An 11,945-nucleotide genomic window follows, 5' to 3' on the forward strand; every position below is an offset into this window, starting at 1 on the left:
CTTCTTCTTGCCCGGTTCCCACAAAAAGTCCCTCATTATTCTCTCTAATTTCTTTCTCACAGCTTGAGGCAAGTTGAATACCGAGAGGTAGTAAACTGGAAGGTTTGCTAGGGTAGACTTGATAAGAGTAATTCTTCCCCCAAAGAAATATAATTCCTCTTCCACACCGCGAGTTTCTTTTCAAACCTCTCCACAACTAGGTTTCAAAAATCTATGCTTCTAGGGTTTGCATCAAGGGGGAGCCCTAAATACTTGAGTGGCCACTCACTGCTTAAACATCCTAGTTCCTCGGCCCAAACATTTATCTCTTTTGGTGCTAAATTGATCCCTGCCACCTAGCTCTTGTGAAAATTCACTCTTAGATTTGTCACTTTTTCAAAAAGTTTTACCAACATTCTTAGGTTTCTTGCACCTAACTCCTCACCAGCCTCACAGAAAATAATGATGTCATCCGCAAATTGTAGGTGAGTTAGCACCACCCTCTCCCTTCCTACTTTCCAACCCCTTAACAAACCTATCTCTGCTGCCTTCGAGATCAATCTGCTAAAGACCTCAACTAAAATGGTGAAGAGGAAAGGGGACAAAGGGTCCCCTTGTCTCACACCTCTTAGGGCACCAAAGAAATCCTTAACTGCACCATTTACCAACACCGAAAAATGGGAAGATTAAAGACATCCTTTAATCCATTTACACCATCTTGCCCCAAAGCCACACTTCCTTAAAGCTTCAACTAAGAACTCCCAATCCACCAAGTCATAGGCTTTCTCTAGATCCAGCTTACACACAATGCCCTTCCTTCTTGCTACCGTGAAATTCTCCACACACTCATTGGCAATGAGTATTTGATTTGAAGTTTGTCTATCTTGGATGAAGGCCCCTTGAAATTGAGATATGATTGATGGGAGGGCCTTTTTTAACTGAATAGAGAGGACTTTTGCAAGGATTTTATACTGACTTGTCACCAGGCTGATTGGCCTAAAGTCCTTAGGGTGGCAGGCACCAGATCTCTTGAGAACCAACGCAATGAAAGGGGCATTTACCCCTTTACCGACAATCCCCCTATCATAAAACTTCACAAAGACTCGCATCAGGATCCTTTAGCCATTCCCAACAGTCCTGGTAGAAAGCCATAGTGAATCCATCAGGCCCAGGAGCTTTAGAGCGGTCCATGGAAAAAATTGCTTCCTTCACCTCATCTAATTCAAATTTTCTCTCCAAACTCCTACTAAAGCAACTTCTAGGACTGGCCAATCTAAACCTTCCAGCTTTCATCTTTCTGAGATGGGCCTTCTTAAGATTGATTTAAAATAATCCACCAAAGCGTCTGCAATCTCGTCATGATTAGTTATTGTGCGACCCTCCAATTCTAACATAGAGATCAAATTATTCCTTTTTCTCCCATTCGCAATCATGTGAAAATATTTTGTATTCCCATCCCCTTCCTTGATCCAGCGCACTCTTGATTTCTGCCTCCAAGTCATTTCTTCTCTAAGGAGTGTAGAATCCAATTCTTTTCTTAAATTAAATCTCTCCTCTCTTTCCCCTACACCCAATGATCTAGATTCCTCCTTTTTATTTAATTCTTCAATCTTGTTTATGAGATAAGCCTTCCTCTCTTCTATCCTCCCGAACTTATTCAGATTCCACTCCTTGATTTTTGCTTTTAAATTCTGAAGCTACCTGCGTAATCTAATCCCTTCCCATACAAATTGGGGGTTATCTTCCTTTCACCACTCCTCAACCTTACGCACAAACTCCAGAACTGTTAACCACATGTTCTCAAATCTAAAAGGCGTCGGCCCTTCGCCGTTCATCCCTTGTCCGATACATATCGGCCAATGATCTGAGGTGACCCAAGCAGCGTCCTACCCACCATGTTACTCCAATGTTCCTCCCAGTCCAAAGACACAAGAAACCTATCCAACTTTGAGCACATCGGGTTCTCCTGAAAGTTAGTCCAAGTATATATTGTCCAATCCCGATTTCCTTCAATTCAAATGTCTATAAAATTATTAAATCTTTTCATACTAGTGGTTATCCTTTGTCTCGGATTGTTCGATTCAACAGTATGTCTAATCACATTAAAATCCCCCCCCAAGCACCACGGGCCTTGTCACAAACCTCTCACATCTGCCAATTCTTCCCACATTTCTCATTCCTTTCCCTATGCGAATTAGGCCCATAAACATTCATCAACACCCAATTAAAATTATCATCCAAATTCTGCAATTTTAGTGACACTGAGTACCTACCTATTAGTTCCTCCAAACATCCCATCGTATTCTCATTCCACATAGTGACTATTCCTCCTGATGCACCACAAAATGGGGGCCATTGTCCATCCATGTAGGTTTTCAAGACTCTTGGAACATCACCACATCTGGTTTTTCTTTCCTTTACACTTCCTTTATGAGTCTTCTTTTTGCTACCCTCCCCAACCCTCTAATTAAAATCTTCATTTCATCACACAGCTATAGAGAACATTGAAGTGGGCCCCACATCTGTGGTCCCACTCTGTCCGTAGGGTAGAATGTATCTAGTCACAGCTGTGGTTATTTTGCTATTCTGTTATTTCTAGTTTCAGTTTTATATTGTTTGTTATTTGTTAGCAGTTATGACGTAAACACCAAGGGCAGATATGTCCTTTCATGTAACTGGCATAACCTATATATATTAACTTAAAGTGGCGGCGGCAAAATATTGACATTCTGTTCTTCTCCTCAAAATCTGTGTTCTATTGCTCTTCCATCACTCTTTCTTCTACATCTTCACTTTCTCTTCTCATCGAACCTGAAATCTCTTAGTGATCAAGACTGAATAGCAGTCTTGAAAACCTACATGGTATCAGAGCCAAGTTAGGGTTTTTCATGTGAGTCTAATACCAGCCGACCACATGAGAATCTCCTAGGACTGAAAGCTGAAAAGGAGGAGTTCGCAAACTGATTCTTGGAGATCGCCAGAGGTGCTAGCAGCTGTTGGAAACTTGCTAGGGTTGCAGAGTGTTGGTGGTCAGGAAGGATCAGAGAAGACTAGGGTTCAGGTAACCCTAGAAGGCAGCGAACTATTTTTTCCTTGTAAGTCGTTTACCTTTTAAGAGAAGTTCTTTTAGAGAAGATAGGTTGGACCTATCTGGAGGGGAAGGCCGAACCATTCTAGCTCTTTCTCTCTTCGATTTCCTAGGGTTTTACAGCAAACCCTAGACCGAACTGTGTTTCTCTCTACTCTAGGGTTTGAAAGTGATCTGCGGCAAGCCCTAGTGTTTGACTGAACCCTGTGATCTACCTAGAGCTACTCTTAAGATGATTGGTAGGTCCGATCAGATTCTAGGGTTTCTTATTAACCCTACTGCAAGCTCATCTATACAGTTTGGACTGTGCAACTGAATTGCTTCCTTTCAGGACTGATTAAAACCCTACTGCAAGCTCATCTATATAGTTTGGATTGTGCGACTGAATTGCTTCCTTTCAGGACTGATTAAAACCCTAACTTTCCCTAGCATATCAGTTTTGTTTTAAAGCTGTTCTCAGAGTTCTAAGGGGGTTAGAGATCTACGGACAGCTACTGTTGTGTTGGCTAGTTGGTTTCAGATCAGAATTACTTCGGTTTTGTGCACATACACTGAGAATACAGATCAGGCTTATACTGTTTTGATTGTGATTGGTGATTCAAGTGCTGTTTTGAGACTTGACAGAAATGGAGTCTAAAATTTAGGCAGAAGGCAGTCTTGGGAACATCAGTTATGGTGGTATTTCTGAGATGGGTGGTCAGATTACGACCGTAAAGTTTGATGGATCAAACTATTTGGAATGGGCCCAATCAGCCATGATGGCTATTGGTGGAAGAGGTAAATTAGGGTACCTCCTGGGAGATATGAAAGAACCTTCCAAGGGAGACCCGACATATACCAAGTAGATGCAAGAAAACTACTTGGCCTCATATTAGCCGGAATTATTTGTGGGCAAAGACAGCTAAGGAGATATGGGATGTTATGAAAGAAACTTACTCCCAACCCCTTAATGTTGCCAGAGCATATGAATTGAAATGTGAAGTGAACACCCTTAAACAAGGAGAGAAACCGGTGTCGGTCTACATCTCTACCTTGAAGTCCCTGTGGCATGAGATTGATCACTTAGAGACTCTTGAGTGGGAGAGTCCCAAAGATGCTCAGACCCATAGAAAGCACATCGAGACAAACAGAGTGTTTGAATTCCTGGCGGGACTGAACTCAGAATATGATATTGTGAGGCAACAGATTTTGACTAGAGATAGTGTGACTCTCTCTCAGGCTTACTCATTTGTACACAGTGAAGAGACCAGAAGGAAGGTTATGATGCAACCCACATCAGACTTTGTAGCGGCTACACCCAAATCAAGGGGTGATTCAGAGAAGGACAGGAGGAAGGAAGACAAGAAGGATGTAGTATGTGAACATTGTAAGAAACCCAAACATACAAAAGAGACATGTTGGAAACTGCATCCCCACTTGGTTCCTGCGAAGTTAAGAAACAAGAAGGGCACTGCTTATGTAGCCATGAACACTGATTCAGCATCCTCATCTGGCACAAAAGAAACATCTTTGGAGACCTTAGCTGCAGTTCGGGCTGCCCTGATACAGGTAGAAAAGGAGGTTGGAAATTCAGCTCAGCCACCGCAGCCTCCATCAGCCCCTGTCACATCTGCCTTCGCCCATTCAGGTACTCGAGCTTCAGCCTATCATGCCTCAGCTCCAGGTACTACTGAACCTTGTTGGGTAATAGACTCAGGTGCATCTGATCACATGACTAGCTTGCCTTCGTTGTTTACTACTTACCATTTGTCTTCTGGTAGGGATAATGTATCTATTGCTGATGGCTCCCTGGTTCCTATTTCAGGGAAGGGTGACATCAAGCTTTCAGATACTATCTCCCTATCATCTGTTTTGCATATTCCTAAGCTTGATACTAACCTTCTTTCAGTTAGTAGTATTACCAAGCATATGAACTGCTCAGTAACCTTCTTCCCTAACCGATGTGTTTTTCAGGACTTGGAGACGCAGAAGGTGATTGGGACTGGCCGTGAGACGAATGGCATCTATCTGCTCGGGGAGCGGTTCCGTCAGGGAGAGTCGGTAGAGAAGTTGTATTTTGTTTCTCAGAGTGTGAGTCCGGTTATGCTTTGGCATAACCGATTAGGTCATTCGTCTTTTCGATCTTTACAGAGTCTGTTTCCTACTTTATTTGAGTCTATTGAGTTGTCTCAACTACAGTGTGAAAGTTGTGAGTGAGTTTGCTAAGCATTGTAGAAAGCCTTATTTATTGAGTAATAAAAGGAGTGATAATTCTTTTGATATTGTGCATACTGACGTTTGGGGGCCTTACCATATCCCTTCCATGGGTGGGTACAGATACTTTTTGTTATTTGTTGATGACCATACCCGCTTTTCTTAGGTTTATCTCATGCGTTCACGAGATGAGGTACCTTCCCTGACCCAAAATTTTCACCAAATGATCCTAACCCAGTTTGATGCCAAGATCAAAGTTCTCCGATCTGATAACACAAAGGAATACTTTGCTAAATCATTGACATCTTATCTTCTTCATCATGGGGTTATCCACCAGAGCTCTTGCCCTCATACACCTCAGCAGAATGGAGTTGCCGATAGGAAGAATAGGCACATTTTGGAAGTGGCTAGAAGCCTCATGTTTACTTCCAATGTCCCTATTTGCTTCTGGGGGGATGCTATCCTCACGCCGGTATACCTTATTAATCGGGTCCCTTCCAGGGTTCTTGATATGTAATCTCCTTTTTCGCTTCTACACCCACGTGAGGACTTGTTTTCTATTCCCCTTAAGACATTCAGTTGGCTTCTCGGACCCCATCCCTCCAAGTTCGAACCCAAAGCCTCCAAATGCATCTTCCTTGGTAATGCACAAACTCAAAAGGGTTATTGTTGTTATGATCCTGTCTCCGGGAGGAAGTTGGTCTCCATGGATGTCACTTTCTTTGAGGGGACACCCTATTATCCTCGGGTTGCCCCTCAGGGGGAGAGTAGTGAGAGTGGGGGTTTGAGTTCTTGTCTTCAGGTACCTATTCCATTGGGTGATGAGAACTGCAATGGTGAGGGTGGTCAGAGGGATCAGGAGTTGAGGGTTTATCACAGGCGGTGCAGGCAGGTTGATCCTGATCATCAGCAGTCCAGACCAGTTCCAATCTCATCTGCAGCTCCAGGTCCAGATACTTCAGTCCCAAAGCCCACAGAGACTTCCCCTACAGATGATCTTGACCTTCCAATTGCAGTCCGTAAAGGTAAACGACATTGTACCACATCCACAGCCCACTGTATTTCCCATTTTCTATCCTATGATCGCCTATCTCCTACCTACAGGTCCTACCTTAGCTCCATTTCAAATGTCCCTATTCCAAGAACAGTGCAAGAAGCCCTATCCGTCCCTAAACCAGTTGGATGCAGATGGGTATTTACAGCGAAGCATAATGCAAATGGATCTATTGAGAGGTATAAAGCTCGGTTAGTTGCAAGAGGGTTTACACAAACTTATGGCATAGATTACTTGGAGACATTTGCACCGGTAGCCAAGATGACTACTATTCGAGTTCTCTTGTCCCTTGCAGCAAATCACACTTGGCCTTTATACCAAATGGACGTGAAAAATGCCTTTCTGAATGGAGATCTGCAGGAAGAAGTTTACATGCGTTTGCCTCCTAGATTCTATGATGCAGAAATAGGTAAGAAGGTCTGCCGGCTCAACAAGGCTTTGTATGGTTTGGAACAGTCACCTAGGGCTTGGTTCGATAGATTCAGACTAACACTTGTGAAGTTTGGATATGTACAGACCCAGTCAGATCATACCCTATTCATCAAGAGGGTGGAGTCCTCTTTGACACTATTGGCAGTATATGTTGATGATATTGTGGTCACAGGGAATGATAGCCATGAAATTGAGTCTCTTAAACAGCTTCTTCACCAAGAATTTGAGGTGAAGGACCTTGGTGTACTCCGGTATTTTTTGGGTATTGAGGTTGCTAGATCCAAACAGGGGATCTTTATATCTCAGAGGAAATATGTCCTAGACCTGTTGGCAGAAACTAGAAAGTTAGGTGTCAAGACTGCAGATACACCAATTGAACAGAATCACAGGATTAGTGTCGAGAGTGGGGAGCTTCTTGAAGACAAAGTTATGTTCCAGCAACTGGTAGGAAAGCTCCTATATCTCTACCTCACTCGGCCAGATATTACTTATGTTGTTAGTGTTGTCAGCCAGTACATGCATTCTCCTAGAACCACACATCTTCTTGCGGCAAAAAGAATCTTAGCCTACTTGAAGAGATGCCCAGGTAGGGGTATACTTTTCAAGAACAACAATCACATGAAGGTGGAGGTCTATACTGATGCAGATTGGGCTGGGGGTGTTGATGACAGAAGGTCTACCTCGGGATATTGTGCCCTTGTGGGAGGAAACCTTGTCTCCTGGAGAAGTAAGAAACAAAGTGTTGTCTCCCGGTCAAGTGTTGAAGCAGAATACAGGTCCATGGCCAATGGAGTGGCTGAAATCCTATGGCTAAGATCTCTACTTGAGGAGTTGGGTATTGAGTATGAGAAGCCCCTGATGTTGTACTGTGATAATCAAGCCGCCATTAATATAGCACATAATCCAATACAGCATGACAGAACCAAACACATTGAAGTTGACCGCCATTTTGTGCGAGAGAGGGTCTCATCTCGAGAAGTATGCCTCCCTTACATCACATCCAGTATGCAACTAGCAGACATTCTCACTAAAGCCGTATCAAGAAAGAAGCTAGAGGCGGATCTATCCAAGTTGGGAATGATGAACATATACTCCCAACTTGAGGGGGAGTGTAGAGAACAATGATGTGGGCCCCACAGCTGTGGTCCCACTCTGTCCGTAGGGTAGAATGTATCTAGTCACAGCTGTGGTTATTTTGCTATTCTATTATTTCTAGTTTCAGTTTTATATTGTTTGTTATTTGTTAGCAGTTATGATGTAAACACCAAGGGCAGATATGTCCTTTCATGTAACTAGCATAACCTACATATATTAACTTAAAGTGGCGGCGGCAGAATATTGACATTCTGTTCTTCTCCTCAAAATCTGTGTTCTATTGCTCTTCCATCACTCTTTCTTCTACATCTTCTTCACTTTCTCTTCTCATCGAACCTGAAATCTCTTAGTGATCAAGACTGAATAGCAGTCTTGAAAACCTACAACAGCATTTACCCCCACCTTGTCTTTTATTTTCATCCTTTCCTTCCACCTATCCCATCACCCTTCACCCTCTTATCCCACCCTCCTCTCTGTTTTTTCAGATCCCTTACCCGCCTCTTTTCTAGTTTCTCCCTTTCAATCAACTCCTCCTTCTGAAACTTGTCTGAGCCTAATTGCGAAATTTTCAGCCCCATCTTCTCAACCCACTTCCTTAGTGTTATCTCCTCATCAGATTCACCCTCCCCATGATCCTCAACTTCTTTCTCTCTATCTTCTACCAACCTTGTTTTCCTACCATCATCTTCTCTATTATCCCCCACAGCATCAATTGCTGCTACCTCCCCCACCACATCACTTGCTCCCCCGTCAGTCTGGGCACCTTCAGTATTTTGGGGCCCTCTGTGAAAATGGTTCTCGGCTGTAGTGTCTACAAGGATATCACAATCACCAGTAGTAACCAAAACCAAATCCACACAGTTACCTTGGATACCCGGTAAATCTAGGTTGATTATTGGATGACATAGTGAGGGCATACAGATGGCATCCCCAGTTCCCAACTCAGTGGGTGTTGCTGGTTGGTCAGTGTCTTTTCTGAATCAAATGGCCTTGGCCTGGGTTTGGCACTTTGGCCTTGATTGGCGTGTCAGTGTTTATCTCCTGGCTCGCCTCACTCAACCCTAAAGATGCTCCCTGACGCTATTTATGGCTCTGGTTTGGTTCCTCCTCCTTTGATGGCAAGTTTTCTACAGCACATGAGGACCTTATGTCTGTCACCGGTTCCAGACTAGATTGAATCTGACCGACTTGATCGTCTAGATTAAGCTTGAAGAGTGCTTCCATGTCGCCTAGCTCCAGCTCCAAACCTTGGTCGCATCCAACAAAGGAGTTTTCATCCGAACTAGAAAACTCTAATTCTTCCTCCGAGTCACACCAATCTGACTCGCTAACTACCTGTGCATCATTTCTCCGCCTAGTGAATCTTGGATTAGGGTGCTCTGTCACCCTCTTTGGCCACGGTTTCCATCTTTCACCATTAGCCTTGCACAAGATGCACTGGTTTGGGAAAGTCTAAAACCACTGGGAAAGTTTGGGCAATGGAATTGGCAGGTTGCACCAAAAAAACACCAGAAGGAGATAAGGTCCAAATTCTACTACCCCTTTTGAAAAGTCTAAAACCACCCCCTTCAAGACATGAATTAAGCCCAAAACATTTCCAAGTTCTGAATCCCAAATGCCTCTTCTAAGACACAAATCCCAATCGAAGCCGAAGCTTGACTCAAAAGGGATCAAAAAATTAGACACAACTTTCCCTTTCTCCAAGTCAGAAGGGATCAAATCCCAACCATTTTCCAGACAGCCATGAATACTACCAATTACCTCATGCCACAACCTCTCCCTCTCCAAAGGCCATCTCCACAGCCATTTCCCTAGAAGAGCAATATTCTTCTTTGCTAAATTCCCTAAACCCAATCCTCCCTTCTCTTTTGTCCTATAAACAATCTCCCAATTGACTAAGTGATCCTTTTTAACCTCCCTAGGTTCCCATAGGAAATTTCTCATTAGCTTCTCTAACCTCTTAGATTCCCTAGAGGGGATTCTAAAGACAAAAAGTAAACGGGTAGGTTAGCTAGTGTGGCCTTTATCAGGCAACTCTACCCCCCAAGGAGATGTAGTTCTTTTTCCACGTTGCCTATCTCTTTTCAAATTTTTCTAGGATTGGATTCCAAAAACGACTTTCCTTGGGGTTTACCCCTAGGGGAAGACGTAAGTAGGACAAGGGCCAAGAAGAGGGAAGAGGTAGGGCAGTCTAAGCATTCGATAATATCCCTCAAAGCCCAATCTTCTAAGTTGAAGCCTGCCGCACAACTCTTGTTCCAGTTCACTTGTAGATTGGAGACAAGTTCGAATAACTTTATAACCTCTTTTAGATTCCTTACATTCCTTAAATCATTCCCTTCACCAAAAATTATTATGTCATCAACAAATTGGAGGTGAGTGATTGGGATATTATTCCTACCTATTCTCCAACCCCTGGGATATTTAGCCTTTTAATATATCTATATTTAATTTTTTGATAAGTTCATAAAATAGAAATAATCTTACGATTTACGATATGGTTCATGATTCGATTCGATTCGACTTTCTTTATAATTTAAGATAATTATGATTTTCAAAATATTGATCTAAAAAATGCCTAGCTGACCCGATTTTAGCCTTGAACCTACCATTCATTTGCAATTAGAGCACTCTATTCCAAACAATTGGGATAAGGGTTGAGTTCAATTGAGAGTTTAATTTGGCCAAAATTGTAACCAAAAAATACAACTTTCAATGAAAGGCTTCAATTTCATCTAGATATTCTCAGCCCAAGTTAGAGCATTCTAGTTTGTTCATTGTAAATGATGTTGAAATTTTGCAAAAATCAAAATTTGTTGAATTTAAATTCCTTGACTTTATAAAATGCAGTATAATTTTATTGGCAAATCAAGGAAAGCACTAAAGCTTGGGAAAATAACTGATGGTATAAAAGTAACTTGAATATTATGTTCAACAAGCATGCATGCAATAAAATGTACTAGACTACTAGTGTCAGCATACCACGAAAATATAGCATGTTTTGTTAAGCGGTTGAACTTGTCTTCCTATTAGAATCCAGAGGTGAACAACAATATAAAAATCACAATCAACTTGGCATTTTAGTCAGTTATTTTATCACCAATATGAACCTATTGTTGTTTCTGTTTCTTTTTTCTTTCCGTTAGCCCTTGAAAGCATCTTCCACAGACCTTTTTCTATAAATAAAAAATTGGCATAATTCACAAACAAATGATAAATGAAAAGATCAGATGATAAAAACAAACAAAGATGCAACTAACTTCTAATCAAAACTAGCTTTCCTTAACTGCATTTACTTACACTTTTTTGGATTCAATTGCTAGCCGCACTTGGGTCTTCAAACCAGCATATGAGAAATTGCAGTCCTTGTGTTGTTTCATTGGGATCTATGGATCAAACCAAATCTTAAACTGAGTGGGCAAGGTAAGGAACATGATATTAACTGTAAGAGGTAAATTTAAAACCCCTCCCCCCTAAAAAGGAAAATTAAAAGGTACCGAGAATTTGATAGATTCAGCATCTCCTTCTTGAGCAAGCTCCTCTAGAGCTGGGCCACCTCCTCTTCTCATATCAAGCCCAAGCCATCTTGCTGTCTTGTCATATGCTTCACCGATTGCATCATCTATTGTGGTCCCAAGTTGTATATATTGGCCAAGGTCAAGAGCAAGAACAAGGAGATTATGTCCTCCTGAAAATTGAATGAGCACATGTGGCAAATCTTGTCAATTTCCAAAATAACATGGTCCCACTTCAAGTAAAATGAAAAAAACTACATATTCATCTGAAGATAGTAGGAAAAAAGTCATAGGTTGCATCATCTATTATTTCCTCTCATAGTTTTTGTTTAACCACTTTCTTCCGAAGTTGTGTGCCTCATAACCTTGAAACCTTGATGACAACGACAACTTTGTATTTGACCATATTATATATATATATATATAGTTCTTTGTGGCAATTGACTTGAGAGTAACATATTTTTTTATAGTAATTTATGCTCCACCCTATATATAATATATTGATAAATGGCAATAACAATGAGGCAGGTTAATAGAGTAAGCCTGCCCCACCACTAATGGGATAACTTTAGTACAAGTATTAACAGGT

The 11,945-nt window shown here is 41.8% G+C and overlaps 1 protein-coding gene across 1 annotated transcript in view; it reads right to left on the bottom strand.

Moving 5' to 3' along the window:
* The window catches only part of GCP1 (glycoprotease 1), a 64,254-nt gene that overhangs the window by 42,377 nt on the left and 9,932 nt on the right, over window positions 1-11,945 (bottom strand). Inside the window, exons 7-8 of the mRNA XM_010265871.3 lie at window positions 11,339-11,529; window positions 11,142-11,227 (exon numbers count right to left, since the gene is read on the bottom strand). Of these exons, the coding sequence (XP_010264173.1) occupies window positions 11,142-11,227; window positions 11,339-11,529 (277 nt within the window). The remainder of the gene's footprint in view (window positions 1-11,141; window positions 11,228-11,338; window positions 11,530-11,945) is intronic.

This window comes from Nelumbo nucifera, chromosome 1 (assembly GCF_055504915.1).
Source record: "Nelumbo nucifera cultivar China Antique chromosome 1, China Antique-T2T, whole genome shotgun sequence".
NCBI lineage: Eukaryota > Viridiplantae > Streptophyta > Magnoliopsida > Proteales > Nelumbonaceae > Nelumbo > Nelumbo nucifera.